The 15802-nt window shown below is 57.6% G+C and overlaps 2 protein-coding genes and 1 long non-coding RNA gene across 4 annotated transcripts in view; 2 read left to right on the plus strand and 1 right to left on the minus strand.

Moving 5' to 3' along the window:
* The first annotated feature begins 181 nt into the window (after positions 1-181).
* On the plus strand, positions 182-13639 carry ITIH1 (inter-alpha-trypsin inhibitor heavy chain 1). 2 transcript variants are annotated; one of them, XM_003982319.4, is made up of 22 exons: positions 182-317; positions 579-599; positions 899-1065; positions 1518-1622; positions 1976-2138; positions 2690-2803; positions 4163-4288; positions 4374-4490; positions 5193-5361; positions 5450-5575; positions 6539-6720; positions 7007-7192; positions 8269-8408; positions 8994-9148; positions 9248-9262; positions 9608-9628; positions 10013-10093; positions 10198-10311; positions 11278-11479; positions 12326-12498; positions 13094-13205; positions 13361-13639. In XM_003982319.4, the coding sequence occupies exons 1-22, from the start codon at positions 204-206 to the stop codon at positions 13488-13490; spliced, it is 2733 nt and encodes a 910-aa protein (XP_003982368.1). In that variant the 5' UTR covers positions 182-203; the 3' UTR covers positions 13491-13639. The 2 variants fall into 2 exon arrangements, 1 of the variants encoding a protein (XP_003982368.1); XR_002151831.3 differs by lacking the exon at positions 12326-12498 and having other exon boundaries at positions 13361-13503.
* The window catches only part of LOC123383515, a 16614-nt gene continuing 2949 nt past the window's right edge, over positions 2138-15802 (minus strand). Inside the window, exons 2-3 of the long non-coding RNA XR_006593356.1 lie at positions 7338-9729; positions 2138-3199 (exon numbers count right to left, since the gene is read on the minus strand). This is a non-coding gene — a long non-coding RNA (uncharacterized LOC123383515). The remainder of the gene's footprint in view (positions 3200-7337; positions 9730-15802) is intronic.
* Positions 15320-15802, plus strand: part of ITIH3 (inter-alpha-trypsin inhibitor heavy chain 3) — a 15870-nt gene continuing 15387 nt past the window's right edge. The window contains 1 exon segment of the mRNA XM_006928854.3: positions 15320-15765. Coding sequence (XP_006928916.2) covers positions 15335-15765 — 431 coding nt within the window. The 5' untranslated portion in view covers positions 15320-15334.

A 15802-nucleotide genomic window follows, 5' to 3' on the forward strand; every position in this document is an offset into this window, starting at 1 on the left:
TGTAGGAAGGACATGGTCTGAGTCTGGTCGGGAGTTCACGGGGCCGGGGATCCCCCCAAGGAGAAAGACTTCACTGCCAAATGTTGATCCCTCCAAGTTATAATATTTGCCTTCGCCTTGTCTAATGTTTAATCCATGTTTATCCGGCACCTTATTGATTAACGGTCTGAGGGAAGTGACAGGGCAGCAGGAACCTTGAGACCATGGACGGCACCATGGGGCTGCGGGTGCTACTGTGCGTGTGCCTGGCCTCGCTCCTCATCCTGCAGGCCATGCCCACTCAGGCTTCACCCCCAGACAGGCCCAAAGTCAGCAAGGTATGTGGGTAAACCCTCAGGCCAGAAACAGGCCGCTGGGCCAGAGTGGGCCCGGGAGGGACACAAGACCCTTACCCCGGGGGCCAGGGCCACCCCACCCACCTCCACCACCACTGACTGGAGAGGTGATGTCCCAGCAGCTAAGGGGAGGTGAGGCCAAGGAGCGGAGGACACAAGTAGTGCCCCGCTCCCACCCCTTCGCAGATAGGCTATGGTCCCCCGCGCATTCCCACTCACACTTGTCCCGGTTTTGTTTTACAGAAGCAACAGACTGTGGACACAGTGAGTGAGAGTCCCTGCGAAGGGGTCTGTGGTGGGGCCATACCGCAGCCTGTTTTCCCTCGTGCTTCAGGGGGCACCCTGGGCAGAGGGACTCCATTTCCCAGAAATGGGGCCTTTCACGCCCCACTGCGGGGTCTCTGGCAGAGAGGACAGAAGGGTCTTCCCAGGAGATCTGGTCTGTTCTCTGGGCACCCGGCGCCTGTGCTGGGTGTCGAGCCCCTGCACAACACGGGAGGCCTCTCACTGGCTCAGGGCCCCCATCCCCCATCACAGCCACAGCCCCTCACATCTCACTCTAGAGTGTCGACGGCGTGACCATCCGGAGTTTGAAAGTCAACTGCAAAGTCACCTCTCGCTTCGCCCACTACGTTATCACCAGCCAAGTGGTCAACAATGCCGATGAAGCCAAGGAAGTGGCCTTCGATGTGGAAATCCCCAAGACGGCCTTCATCAGTGACTTTGCCATGTGCGTGCCCTGGCTGACTCCCACACCCGAGCTGTCCATTCAACAGCCCCAGCCCCAAACCATAGCTCAGGGTGGCCAGATGGTGCAGACCATCTCCTCTGTCCCAAAGGGCCACAGGCCAGCTCCGGCACTGAGGGGATGAGCAATCCCCTTTAGGTCTGTTCTGGGCTCCCATCTTGGAGGGCGACGTGGAGCCTCTGACGGTATGTCTTCAGCATAGGGCCCAGGGAGCAAAAGCAGGCACCCGAGGCTTCCTGTTGGATTCTGTCGCTGTGGCTGTTCACTTCACTGCCGTGGGGCCTCTGAACAACTCTGCAGGCAGTGGGAGGAGGCAGGAGATGCCTCCCATGACAGGGCCTTCTCAGGGTCTAGGCCAGGAGCACCTCCAAGCCGCAGGACTGAGTGGGTGGGGGCGGGGGCACCCCCCCCTGAGGGCTTCTTCCTCCCTACAGCACAGCAGATGGAAAAGCATTCATTGGGGACATAAAGGACAAAGTGACTGCGTGGAAGCAGTACCGGAAAGCGGCCGTCTCAGGAGAGAATGCCGGCCTTGTCAGGTGAGTGTGGCCTTGCTGCCCCAACCTCTGGTGCTGTCCTCCCCAGCCTTGGGCGAGAGCAGCCCCAGGCTGACGGGAAGTGAGCAAACTGCCCAAACCTAGATGCTGGCACAGGTGCACTGGACAAGGCTGGCGTTGACCCGCCCACCTTCCCAGACCAGCCTCTGAGAGAAGGGGCCCTGTCCTTGAGCCCTGACCCTGGCCAGCCAGCTAAGACAAGGGTGAAGGGCAAGGAAACCTGGGAACAGCATGAATGTAAGAGAAGTTGATTCTAGGGCCATGCTTTAGGTGACAAGAACCCACATGTCACTCACCATTTGTCTGTGTGTCGTGGCTGCTGGTGGTATGTGCAGGGCCTCGGGGAGAACGATGGAACAATTCACCATCCACCTCACCATCGGTCCCCGGAGCAAGGCCACCTTCCGGCTGACCTACGAGGAGGTGCTGAAGCGAAGACTTACACAGTACAACATTGACATCAAAGTCAAGCCCAAGCAGCTGGTGCACCATTTTGAGGTAGATTGCGGGTGGCTGTATGCAGGGGAGCCATATCTGGGGCAGGGCTCCCGACTCTCTGTCGCCATGGCTCTGAGGACTGGCTCCGGGCCCACCGTGTGCCATGCCAGGCCTGAGCACACAGGAAAGGGACTGACTCCTTGGGCGGGTTCTAGTCGGTTCTTCATGGGCAGGGAGCTACCTGAACCCTCCAGTCTCCTCTTCCTCTCTGAGCCTCAGTTTGCTCATCTGTTAAATGGGGCTTCCTGTGTGTCCCAGAGTTGCCACAAGGATCACGACAGATATTAAATATCCACGTAGTCGGTAGGCTAGGAAGTCCCGGGAAGACCGAGGGGCTGTGACTGTCACTGGCACCTCAGTGGCGGGCGAGTTGAGGGACCCAGGCATGCACACCTTCATTTGGCCAATATTTCTGGAGTGCGTAAACATGCCAGGCCCTGTGCTGAGGGCTGGGTGGGTGTGGCACACAGTAGGTGGCCAGGACACGGGTTGGCTCTTGGCTGAGACTTGATGGTGGCCCGAATGGGAGCCTGGCTGCTTCAATGATGCAGATCGACGTGGACATCTTTGAGCCCCAGGGGATCAGCAAGCTGGATGCCCAGGCGTCCTTCCTCCCCAAGGAACTGGCAAGCCAACTTATCAAGAAATCCTTCTCGGGAAAAAAGGTGTGTGGGCTGGCTGGGGGTGGTGGTGGGCCCCCGGGACTTCTCAGCCTGGTCCAACCCCTCACGAAGTGTCCAGGCTTGGCCCGAGAACCAGGCAGGGGCTGCAAGCCACCCTAGGGGTGAGGAAGGTAGGTGTTGTGTGGTTGATATCCCAGAGAACTCGGCACTCCTGGTTCTCAGAGCGACTTAGCCAAATCCTGATGCTGAGGCTGGGGAAGGCGTCCCCTCAGCAGGGGCAAGCCCCTGGTTGCATGGTCTGGGGTGAGCTGCTGACTTGCTTGAGCCTCGGTTTCCTCTTTGCCCGTGTCGCATGCATGGGTAAAGCATTCAGGGAAGCACAGGGCACATGAGGAAATCCCAGATGTTGTTGTAGTTAGGGGTCCAAGCTCCAGGCCTCTAGGAAACAGAACTAATTTGGGAAGGCCTTTGGGCTACCCCGCCACTTACCCCTTGTACTCACTTCCCATTGGCAGGAATCCCCAAAGTCTCCTGCTTGCCCCTTCCCAGGTCCTGGAGGGCTGTGGCATCTGGGTGGGTGACACTCAGCCTTCTAACTTGCCCTCAACTGGAGCCAGGAACAAGCCCTTTAGTCCCCACCTACCTTTGGTAGTGACCCCACAATAATTCACATAAAGGGAATGTTTCTTACGGTTTTGGAGGGGTTCTTTTTTAAACAAAATATGATACCCCAGAGTGTTACCCAACATGCTTGCTTTTAGTAGGAGACCAAGAAGTGGGTCTGTGTCTTCCTAACAATCCATTTCAAGTTTTGTGGGGGCTTTTTGATAAGTATATCTTACTTCTATAACAAACAAAAAGTAAAAATTAAAAAGTATTTTAAGAAAAAGTGGAAAGTTACAGAAGTATAGAAAAGTATTGAGTGAAAACCATCCCTAATTTCCCTAAGCACCAACACAAAGTCAAACCAGACCTTAGCCTCTGCCCTGTGTCCTTCCTCCCAGCTTCTGCTCTTTGTCTACCTGGTGGCGGGGGGGGGGGGGGGGGGAGGTGGTGGTCCTGTTTTCCAGCACAGTATTATAGTCTTGCTTTTGTACTCCACAGTTTGCGTTAACTAATGTCTCTCTACTGCTATTATCTTGTACCCAAAGTGGTGATGCTTATGGTAGAAAAGCCCAATGATTCAGAAGCGTATAAGCAAAGAAACAGATCTTCTCTCCTACCACCTTATAGGTGTGTGCTCCCAGCAACTGGGTGGAGGGCCCACCAGATTCATTTCTATGTCCATGCAACACACACACACACACACACACACACACACACACCCCTTATGTTGCGTTTGCGAACACCCTGGCGGCTGCTGCACAAGCCAGTAATGCCTCACACCCTCTGTGGTTCCAGGGTCATGTGCTTTTCCGCCCTACTGTGGGTCAGCAGCAATCCTGCCCCACGTGCTCTACATCCTTGATGAATGGAGACTTCAAGGTGACCTATGATGTCAATCGAGACAAACTCTGTGACCTCCTGGTGAGCCTGAAGCTTCTGGCCTGAGACTCAGAGGGCAGGCATGCATGCTTGTGACAGGGGCCTCACTTGTTCCTTTGTATTGTAGGTTGCCAATAACCACTTTGCCCACTTCTTTGCCCCCCAAAACCTGACGAACCTGAACAAGAACTTGGTTTTTGTGATTGACATTAGCACCTCTATGGAAGGCCAGAAAGTGAAGCAGGTAAACTGTGGCTTTAAACAGTTCACCCAGCAGAGGCTTCTTCAGCCTTGGCACGCACCCCATGGCGTTGTTGCCGGGGTCTGGGTTTGGGATTCCTGCTCCCAGTCGGAGGTGGGCGATCTGACAGGAAATCCCGCCCCTCACCCCCCACTCCCCCCCCCCCCCCAGGGCAGGCTCTGGCATCAGCCACTTCCTTGCTGTGCAACTGTGGCAAGTGCATTCACTTCTCCTCAGTAGCAAAATGAGAATGATAGCAATGCCCACGAGGTCATGAATCCGGCCATGGGGGCGCTTGGAAGATGATAGCTGTCTGCTGAATGTGCCAGGGACAAGCATGGCTGTCCACGACGAGGAGTCTCGCAGCAGGGCACAGCTCACTGAGTGCCCTGCCCATGGTGCAGTGAGACCATGGCTGAGTGTCAGAAACTGAGCCCCCTGTGGTCCTCTTTCTTGATCCTGCCCCGTTCGAGCTCCTGGTCCTTTCGTCTTCCCATGCTACGTCCCTTGTCTTCTCCATCCCCTCATCCACCCCCAGGGGTCCATAGGACACTCGTCTTCCGGTGCCACCTGGTTGGCCTGTCCATCCCTCCCACTTGTCCGCTGTGTACCTCTGCCCTGTGGATCTCTCAAAGGGGCATCTGGAGTTGACAGGAGGCACTCTCTAGGGGCCATGTCCCTCTGATGACTGTCCTGTCCTTCCAGACCAAGGAGGCACTCCTTAAAATCCTGGGGGACATGCGGCCAGGGGACTATTTCGACCTGGTCCTCTTTGGGTCTGAAGTGCAGTCATGGAGGGGCTCGTTGGTGCCAGCATCTGCCGCCAATGTGCGAGCGGCTCAAGACTTTGTGCGGCGCTTCCACCTGGCTGGGGGTAAGGGCAGGGGTCTTGGGCCACCTTGGTGTCACTTCTGTCCCCTTGGAATGAGGTCATACACTGGCCTACTTTCCTTCCTTTGCAGCCACAAACCTGAATGGAGGTTTGCTCCGGGGAATTGAGATCTTGAACCAAGCTCATGGGAGCGTCCCAGAACTCAGCAACCATGCCTCAGTTCTCATCATGTTGACAGATGGGGAGCCCACAGAGGGTAAGCACCTCAAGGGCTGTGTTGGGAGGCGGCGATCTCTTTGCGACCGGAGGCGTTCAAGCTGAGTTTGGAAACCCAACCACTGGAGGTGCTATTGGGGGGCAGAAAGGCTCCAGGGAAAATCAAGCCCTGGTCTAAAGACAGAGTTCAGACTGTAATGTCTGCAGGAGAGAGAAGGCATACTTCTATGCTGAGCTGGGAAACTGGGGAAGTACCTACATGACCCAAGGTTGCACAGACCCCAGGACGATAGGCAGGATTCCTAGGTTGAATTTAACGAACTATGTATTCAGCACCAACTGTGTGCCAAGCATAGCGCTAGGGACCAAGAAGAAATACCAAGAGAACAAGATTTGTCTCTGTGCTTAAGGAGCACAGGGTTCACTGGGGGAGGCTGACCCAGGAACAGAAGCTGTGCTGAGGGCCCTGAAAGAACAGGGTGCCAGGAGGCTGCAGGACTGTAGATAAGGGGCATCTGGCCCAGGCAGGGTCCCAGGAAGCCTTCTGGAGGAGGTGACCCATGAGCTTGGGCTGGAAGGAGGAGAGGAGGAGCAGGAAGGGATCCCTGGCAGAGGGAGAAGCTTGAGGGAAAAAAAAAAAGTTTGTGCGATGGCGGGGCCTGCCTAAGAACAACATGTGCAGAATAGGTGAAACTAGGTTTGGGAAGTTCAATGTGGTCTCACGGGCCATGGCAATGACCCATGGGAGGGTTTAGAGCAGAATCTGGTCTGCTTATGATAGGTCCATATAGTTGGGCAAGTCTTTGAGAGGCTGTCAGGATCTGTTATAGTCGTTGGGAGCCAGTGGGAGACATTGCCTCAAGAGGCTGGTGGGGACTGGAGATGGGGGGGGGGGGGAGTCTGAGATAGGAGGCTTGGCCCCCAGGGAGTGTGCCCCAAAGGTCCATTGTGCCCTACATGCCTGTGTTTGGTATCCTGTCACTGCCTGGGTGTGTGGCTGCAGGGGTGACAGACCGTTCCCAAATCCTCAAGAACGTCCGCAACGCCATCGGGGGCAGGTTCCCACTCTACAACTTGGGCTTTGGCCACAACGTGGACTGGAACTTCCTGGAGGTCATGTCCATGGAGAACAACGGACGGGCTCAGAGAATTTACGAGGACCATGACGCCACCCAGCAGCTGCAGGTCTCCTCCTACCCCCTCTGCCCCCCAACATACCACCAATGGAATGCCATGGGGGAGCCCGGTCTTAGCAGTCTTTCGCCCATCCATCCAGAGAAGCAGACAAAATTCTGGAATGTGGTTAGAATCAGCTGCATGACCTCAAACCAGTTACTTAACCCGTATGAACCTGCAATTCCCTGTATAAAATGGGGGTCCCAATACTCTACTTTGTGAGTGAGTCTCCCCATTGGGTGCCCCAGGTGACCCACCAGCTCTGAGGCTGTGCTCCCCCGCCCCACCCCTGCAGGGTTTCTACGACCAGGTAGCGAACCCCCTACTGGTGGATGTGGAGTTGCTCTATCCCCAGGACACCGTCTCAGCTCTGACCCAGCACCGCCATAAACAGTACTACGAAGGCTCGGAGATCATGGTGGCTGGGCGCATCGCTGACCACAAATCGAGCAGTTTCAAAGCTGATGTGCTGGCCCGTGGGGTAAACACTGGGGCTGCGGAGGGTGGAGAGGTCAGGCAGCACCCAGAGGCTCCAAATCCACACTCGTTCTCCACCCGTCCCCGCTGTCCCCAGGCTTCTCTTTCCCCAGAGCAGTGCCCCCACCTCTGCACCATGCCACACATACCCCAGGCCAGAACATTCCTCCACGCAGGCATCCAGGGGATGGGCTGGGATGGAACCGACATAGCCTTGATTATTTGTAGTCCCTTGGCCCAAAACGGATCGCCTGTTATTCCTTACATCGTTCTCCGCAAAGGCTTGAGAGAGCAAGAGGCCAGCCTCTTCCGTTTCACTTGACAGTCTTTTCCTGAACACCCAGATTGGCGCCACGGTGCAAGTGCATGTGTGCGTGTGCATGCTGTGGGGGTCACAGGTGTGTGAGACATGGACCCTGTCCTGCTGGGGGTGGCTTCAAGCCCTGCTGTGTGGTCAAGCGTTCAGAACGGGGTCTTTGGGTGAGGAAAGCTGCGCCGGACCCTGGCTCCGCCCTGACCGGCTGGGTGACCTTGAGCAAATGGGTCCAGCTCTCCAGGCCTCAGTTTCTTTTTCTGTACCGTGGGGTGATACTGCCTTGGAGAGTTGTGTGGATTAAGTGAAATAATCTATGTAATATGCTTGCGCGGTGCCTGGGGCACGGGATTCCCTCAGGAAGTGAAGTCCCACTATGGTAGCTGGGGACAGAACAGCATTTGCAGGTGGGGCCGCGGTGGGCATTTGAAGGAGGGGACACGGTGGAAACGGCTAGATGGTGGAAGTAGCTGGATGCTTGCTGGCACGTCCCAGAGAGAGTAACTTCAGGAGGCCAGGGTCTGGTCCTCCCATTCCTGGGGTCCCCAGGGCCGAGGCCCCCCTGGCTCACTGACGGTGCTCAGCAAGCGTGTGCGGGATGAAGGGATGAGTGAGCGTTAGGACCGCAGCTCGGGGAAGGGCAGTGCTGAGAAAGAATCGCAGAGCCCGGATGTGGGGGGAGGGGGGGGGGGTCCCGGGCCCTCCGCCACCAGCCAGCGGTCGTGCCCTTCGCGGCGCCCGGCCCCTCTCCCCGTGACCACCCTCAGGAGGGCCGAGAATTCAAGGCGACCTGCCTGGTGGATGAAGAGGAGATGAAGAAGCTGCTCCAGGAGCGGGGCCACGTGCTGGAGAACCACGTTGAACGGCTCTGGGCCTACCTCACCATCCAGGAGCTGCTGGCCAAGCGGTACGACCCCTGCGGCGGGGGTGGACGCCAGGGCCTCTGGAACAGTGAGGTGAACGGAGAAGGGGTGCTTCTGGGCCTTCGAGGTTGGGAGCGGGTCAGGCTGACTGGCGTTGGGCTTCGCTCACTGAGTTCGTACCGACCAGTCGACAGCGTGGGCGGGACCCGGTTTGCCTCCGCTGAGCTGCCGGGCAGGGAGAGGCTGCCCTTTACTGAGGGGGCCGCCGCGTCCAGACACGCTTGGGCAATCCTCACGGGCTGCCGGGGAATTTCCTCATTATTCCCATTTCGCAGAGGAGCGAGCGGAGGCTCAGAGAAGTTAGACCGCTCCCCAGAATCTCCCCGCTGTTAAATTCTCTGCGTATTTCTGAGGCGCGTCCCCCAACCCTGCTGAATCGCCAGGTTTTCCAGGTGGGAGGGCTTTAAATCACGAGGCCCTTGAAGGCGGCCACGGAACAGGGGCACTGCAGGTGCCTGATTCGTGTTTGCTGAATGAGTGAGTGAGTGACCAAATGAGCAAAAGGGCCGGGGAGTTCAAGTCCGTTGTCATCCAGGCCGTGGGGCTTGGAGCCGGTGTGTGTCTTGTAGGATGAAGTTGGAGGGGAAGGAGAAGGCCACCGCGACGGCCAAGGCCCTGCAGATGTCGCTGGCCTACCAGTTTGTGACCCCACTGACCTCCATGACCATCAGAGGCATGACGGACGAGGATGGCCTGGAGCCCATCATTGACAAGCCCCCCGAGGGTAGGGGCGCTGCAAAGGGGGAGGCTGCGGGTCTGCGGAGGCTTCTGAGGGCCAAAAACTTCCTGGGTTTTGATTCTCTTCCCTTTCTCTCCCTTCCAGATTCTCTGCCCTTGGGTGAGTTTTTCAATCACGTTGGTTTCCAGGAGGGGCTCCTGGGGTCAGGCAAGCAGCTGGTGCCCCAGCCCCCAGGGGCGTATCCCCCTGCTCCGCATCCTCCAGCCTTTCACCACAAACCAGCAGTTGCCCCCTGCATGCCTGGGGAGCCCTTGTGCAGCCTCCTCCATCCGGGCCTCCATGTGAGCCTGTGTCTGCCCAGCGGCCAGGGTGGGGGTGCCCAGGGAGGCCTTCGAGCCCAGGCCTGCCTGGCCTTTGGGCCCCAGATGCCCTTGGGGAACGAGGCGTGTACCTTTCAGGTAGGGCGCTGAGGGTGATGCTGTCCTCTCTCGCTGTCCTCCACAGAGATGCTGGGACACAGAAAGAGTAAGTGGCGGCATCCCCCGGACATACATCTCTACCTCTCTCCTCCTTGTGCCGTTGTCCCTCAGGCGGTACGTTCAGTCCTGAGCGAAGCTCCTATTTGCCTGAGGAGGAAACAACAGCCGGTCTGAGGCTTCCTCACTGACTCTCCCTGGGATCCTCAGAACTGCCTCCTGACTGTCCCTGGCCTCCCCTTATGCCAGCAGCTCCATCGGGCCCCCATGGAAGGAGGCAGACCGGGGGCCAGCACACCAGGAGGCATCAGGGGCTCGGGGTCGCTCCTGTGGCTTCAGGCCGGCCACCTGGGTGGAGGGGTCTGGGGAAAGGAGCCAGCAGCCCCAGGGAAGCGGGGTGCCGTCCTCCTAACTGCCATTCATTCCCCGCCAGCGTTCATGCTGTCGGCCTTGCACCCCTCCCCGACTCAATCCAGCTCCAACATCCAGCAGTTGCCAAACCGAGTGACTGGCGGTGAGTCCTGGGGAGGGGCTGGGGGACACCCCTGCCTTGCTCCTGGCCGGCCCTAGCCCACCTTCCGGATGCCCAATCTAACAGACTCCATGCTATGCCCCCAGTGGACACTGACCCCCACTTCCTCATCCACGTGCCCCAGAAAGAGGATACCCTGTGCTTCAATATCGATGAGGAGCCCGGTGTGGTCCTGAGCCTGGTGCAGGACCCTGACACAGGTATGGGTGACATCACTGATTCTGCCAGACAGCGTGGGGCCTGGACTCCTCGGCCCTCAGTGTACAGCTGCAGACAGGACAGTGGCAGTGGCCGCCACTTCCCACAGTCCATGCCCCAGCATCATCTGGAGGGACTCAACCTGCCTCCTTCCCTCCCATCCACCTGCCCTAGATGGCACCTGCTTCGTGGACATGTGACCGGTGGGGGCACACAGGACCCTATGCTTAGAAGGGTCCACGCTTGATTTAATACTCTGCTGTAACTGTTTTGAAATTCTTAATGCTTTTTGAACAAAGGGCCCCTCACTTCCATTTTGTACCAAGTTCTGCAAGTTACATAGTGATCCTGCCCTGCGTTCAGCCTCTGAGGGGGCCTCTGAGTCCATCCCCCGGCAGTGCTCTGGGGTGGGAATGACTCCCTGTCTCTTGGCCACTCTCTCTCCCTCCCTCCCAGTCCAGTCAGGCCATCTGCAAGGGTTCATTGAGTACCTCCTGGGGGCCATGGGTGTAGTAAGTCCCTACTCTTGTGGAGTTTAGGGAAGGGAGACAAACAGGCAAGCAAATTCTCCGATGACAGCCTCAGAGCATGAGGCATGATGTGGTGGTAGTGAGGATGATGAGGGGGCTTTGGGGCTGCTCAGGTCATAGGAGGCCTCTGTGACCTGCTTCTGTGTCAGGGGTTAGAGCCACAGAGAAGGAGCAGGCCCAAGTCCTGCAAGGCGTCTTTCATGGCCCGGATGTGAGGGCTCAGTGACAGGTAGTGTGTGTGGGGGGTGCAGAGTGGTGCTGTGTGGCCTCCACCAATCCTGAAAACCCCTCAGGAGGTGAACCCCTCAAAGCTGGTGTGGGATGGGTGGGGTGTGGGTGTCTACCGGGGGGAGGTGCGGCATGAGCACAGGCAGGCTGGCGGGGGTCTGGCGAGAGCAGACCCCTCCCTGACCCGGACTGCCCCTCACCCCGCTGCAGGCTTCTCAGTGAATGGGCAGCTCATTGGCAACAAGGCCAGGAGCCCCGGGCAGCATGAGGGCACGTACTTCGGGCGGCTGGGGATCGCCAACCCCGCAACGGACTTTCATCTGGAAGTGACTCCCCAGAACATTACGCTGAACCCTGGCTTGGGCGGCCCCGTGTTCTCCTGGGGAGACCAGGCTTCACTGCGGCAGCATGAGTAACCAGGCTGGGGCCGGGGGCTGGGTGGGGAGGCAAGGGCAAGGGTGGTTAGGGACAGGCACGAAGCCCCAGAGCCAGCTCAGCTGCCTGAGCTTGCCGGGCCCTGGTCACCTGCGCCATGGCAGTGAATGACATCCATGTGGCTTCCCTGGGAGCTGGGCAGACATGTGGGACCCTGAGGACCACCCCACCCATTTCCCTCGGTTCCCAGACATGTGCTCCAGGCCCGAATGCCTGCGGGTCTGGGCTCCCAGGCTCCCTCGCCCTACAGTCCATCCCATCTCCACCAAGCAAAGCCGACTCACCTCCCCGGCCCAGGGCAAAGGCTACCCATTCCCTGAAACTCCAGAGTGCCCTTTCAGCACCTGTGTTAGCACGCCTTGCCTTGTGTTTGTTCCTTCCTTCACTCATTCACTCAGCAAACTCTGCTGAGCATCAGAGCCTGACGCCAGACAGAGAGCTATAGAAAGAGGTGGGCAGAGTCCAGGTGGAGGACACAGATGATGAGTGGTGGTCAAAGAACACAGACTTTGATATTGGACGGGCTGGAGTTTAAGTCCTGGCTTTACCGCTTTCCAGCTGTGTGACCTTGGGCAAGTTACTTAACCTCTTTGAGCCTCACAGGATCACAGTGAGAACTGAATGATGCAGTTTGTAGGGAGGGCTTGGCACAGGGTCTAGCACACTGTAGGGGCCCCATACACAATAGCAACATGTGAGAAGGTAACACCCACCATCTGGGAGTGAGGAGCTCATGAGAGCTGGGTCCAAGAGGACAAGGGTGACCGAATGGAGAAAGGTGTAATGTGGCTGCATCTGCCCTCACGGCCACCTGGCCCTGCAGGGTGGTAGTGACCATCAACAGGAAGAGGAACCTGGTGGTGTCTGTGGAGGACGGGGGCACTTTTGAGGTCGTCTTGCACCGGGTGTGGAAGGGGAGTGCCATTCACCAGGACTTCCTGGGCTTCTACGTGCTGGACAGTCACCGGATGTCGGCACGGACACACGGGCTGCTGGGTACGACCTGCTAGGCAGGCAGAGCTGTGGGGTGTGCTGTTGAAGCCAGCGGGCTCGCCATGGGTCAGACTTGCCTCTGGGCACCGAACACACTTCCCTCCAACTTGGCCATCAAGACTCAAAGGTCCAAAGAGGGCTTGTCCTGGGGAAGGTCTTGTCCCTCAGAAAGGTGATCACACACAAGGTGAAACTCAGGCTTAAGTGGACCTGGGGGCGAGCAGGAGACGTCTGACTAGCAGGAGGGTCCAAACAGACCGGGCTCCCCAAGACCTCCTGGGTGTGATGGGTCACTGGCCACACCGCTTCCCCTGGTGGCCTTCCTGCAGACCCTGCTCTCTGTGGGCACCTCCCTCTCAACCCTCTCTCCCCAGCCACGTTCCTTCGGAGTTGGTCTAAAAGAGGCAGGAGGTACAACCACCTGCCAGTAGGTGCTTCCCTGGAGCAGGTGAACTAAAGGAGGCTTTCGATGCCAAAATGTATCAGAAATAGTCATGCCCTTAAGAAAAAACACCCAGGCGACCCTAACCCTCCAGTGAGCACCTGCTGAGTGCAAGGCCCCTCAATGGTCACTGCTGCTTCCAATGTACCTTTCCAGGACAATTCTTCCACCCCTTTGATTTTGAAGTGTCTGACCCCCACCCGGGCTCCGACCCCACAAAGACAGATGCTACAATGGTGGTGAAGAGCCGGGAGCTGACCGTCACCAGGTGGGTGGGTGGCTCTCCCAGCATCTCTGCCCTTGGCATTCCTGTGGTTGGTCAGGGCCTTCCTCGTGGTGCCACACAGATGGAGTGGGCTTTCTGGAGGGGGTGCAGCCCTGCTGAGTCCAAAAGGTAACCCCAGCTGATTTGTATCTTCCCAGGGGCTTGCAAAAAGACTACAGCAAGGACCCCCGGCATGGGGCTGAGGTGACCTGCTGGTTCATCCACAACAATGGGGCTGGGCTGATCGATGGCGTTCACACTGACTATATTGTCCCTGACATCTTCTGAGCCCCCAGCCAACACACCTGTCCTTCCTTGGGCTCACGGCAGAGGAGCACAGCATCCTGACCCACTGCCCAGGACACATCTTGCTGTCCAAGCTGATCCACTGTGTCAAAGCTCCCGTGACTTCCATTAAAGAGAAGCTATGTCCAGTCCAGGCCGGCTGCTTTCTGGGAGGGAGGGCGATGGGGAGGCAATCCAAGATGCTGCCGCCAGGAAGGACTCAGGGGTCATAGCAGACCTGGAGGTCGGGAGGAAACCCATGCCAACTTTGCCCCCACCCCACCTTGTTTGCTGCAGCTGCCAGACCCTATGCTCTCTGAGCATCTGGAGTGTCCCCTGCACACAGCTATCCCTACAGGTCCAAGGCCCAAAGGACACTGTGGCAGCCTATATAGGCACTGTTCTAAGTGCCTTCATTGAATTAACTAAATGTATGCTCCCAACAGTCTTAGGGGGGATACCGTTTTACCCATTTATAGCTGAGGAAACTGAGGTTAGGTAACTTGTCCCAAGTCACTCATGAATGGCCCAACTGGGATTTGAACCCATACTGTCTGGTGCCAGCATCTGTGTGCTTAAGCACCCCCCTGTGAATACTCCTGTCAGGCTGGGCAGCTGATGGCCGCAGCCCACGGAGATTGGGTTCTAGATATTCCAGAGCATCGCTTAAAATGAACATAAGAAAGGCACAAACCATATATGGACTTGGGGTCCCTAGGTAGTCCTGCCGAGAGCTGGATGCTGCACCCCTGGGCACAGGGCCTCCCCCTCAGCTCGACTCTGCAGCTGTGGCTTTGCAACGCCTTACACTGGGGATAGTTCCCAAAGGCAGGGATAGCCAGTCCCCAGAAGCTGTGATTCCAGGGAGCCAGTGACGGCAGCCCGCTGGCTCCTCATGCTGACACCTGGAATGATCTTTTCAGGGCTTCTTCCCTTGGCTTCACCTTGGGGCCCAGTTAAAGTTCAGTGTCACAGGGTGCAAGGAGATGAGCCTATACTATACCTTGGGGAGCTTCTGGCCCTCTGGGTGATAGGCGTTTCTTTTCCAAAGGTTTCTACTTTTTCTCTGCTGGCTTCTGTCCAGTTCCCACTGCAGTGGAGGCCCTTGAAGACCCAGAGCAATAACACAAATCTGGGGGTGCCTGGGTGGCTCAGTTGGTTGAGCATCTGGCTTCAGCTCGGATCATGGTCTCACAGCTTGTGGGTTCCAGCCCCATGTTGGGCTCTGTGCTGACAGTTTGGAGCCTGGAGCCTGCCTCGGATTCTGTGTCTCCCTCTCTCTGCCCCCCCTCTGCTCACGAGCTGTCGCTTTCTCCTTCAAAAACAAACAGACATTAAAAAAATGGTTTTAAAGTAACACAGATGCTGAGATCCAGGGCTGCCCCAGGCCCAGGGAACATAGAGCCCTCCCTCAGTGGCAGGTAGTGGGGGGTGGGGGCGGGTGGCCAACAGAGTTTCAGGGACCAACCGCCATCTGCAGCATCCTGGGCTTCTCAAGGGAGAGCCATGGGCTCCCAAATGACCGGCCACCCGAAGCAAGGCTCTCCTGTGGAGTGGAAAAGGGGGAGCCCAAAGATCTCTTAGATTCCATCTAATTCTCAAGTCTGCATGGTGACTCTGGGTCCCTCCAAGACCCCAGCTGTCCCTCTGGTGCCTGTTGAGCAGCTTCCGAAGTCCTACTTCGAGTGGTCCCTCCCACAAAAGTCTAAGTAACTGGGGAGGAGGTGGTACCTAGAGGAAAGGCTGGGAAGGCTCCACAGGCAGCTGCGGGGCCACAAGGAGCCACCGGACACTGCTGTGAGGACAACAGTTCTGCCACAGCCCCCATCGCCTGGCAGTCAGCGACCATGGGCGCTGAGAATGACCACATGGACGAGATGTCCTGGGAGCCAGGAACCTTGGGGCCAGGCTGCAGCGCAGCTCTGAGAGGGGTCTTGGCTCTGCTCCTGGGGGTCAGCACTGAGCTCGGCACCAGCCAGCAGTGGGGGTGTGTAAGGATTCCAGAAGCCTGGGGAGCACAAGCACCCCAGCTGGCCTCCTCCACAGGTGGTGACCCTCTCAGTGGCTGCTTCATCTGGTCCAACGTCATCTTGCTGACTTGGCAACTGTCATTGCTTCTGTGGCTCATGCCACTTCCAGCCACTAGTCCAATTTTTCCTCATGGCTTCTGCTGCCTCATGGAGTCTTCTTTCTGCCTTCTCGCCCTTTCTCTGCTCCTGGCAGTCAACTCTCTCTGTATAACTCACAGTTGGGTGTGGAGCTTTCATCCAAGGCCATGGTATGTCATAAATTAGCTGCCTTGTGCCCAGGCAGCC

The sequence above is a fragment of the Felis catus genome, chromosome A2 (genome assembly GCF_018350175.1).
Source record: "Felis catus isolate Fca126 chromosome A2, F.catus_Fca126_mat1.0, whole genome shotgun sequence".
Taxonomy (NCBI): domain Eukaryota; kingdom Metazoa; phylum Chordata; class Mammalia; order Carnivora; family Felidae; genus Felis; species Felis catus.

Bases quoted from the DNA above. Each gene is read 5' to 3' on its own strand.
- ITIH1 (XM_003982319.4), top strand. From the start codon at position 204: ATGGACGGCACCATGGGGCTGCGGGTGCTACTGTGCGTGTGCCTGGCC. The intron at 318-578 runs GTATGTGGGTAA...TTTGTTTTACAG, and splicing joins ACAGGCCCAAAGTCAGCAAG to AAGCAACAGACTGTGGACAC. The intron at 2,804-4,162 runs GTGTGTGGGCTG...CTGTGGTTCCAG, and splicing joins AATCCTTCTCGGGAAAAAAG to GGTCATGTGCTTTTCCGCCC.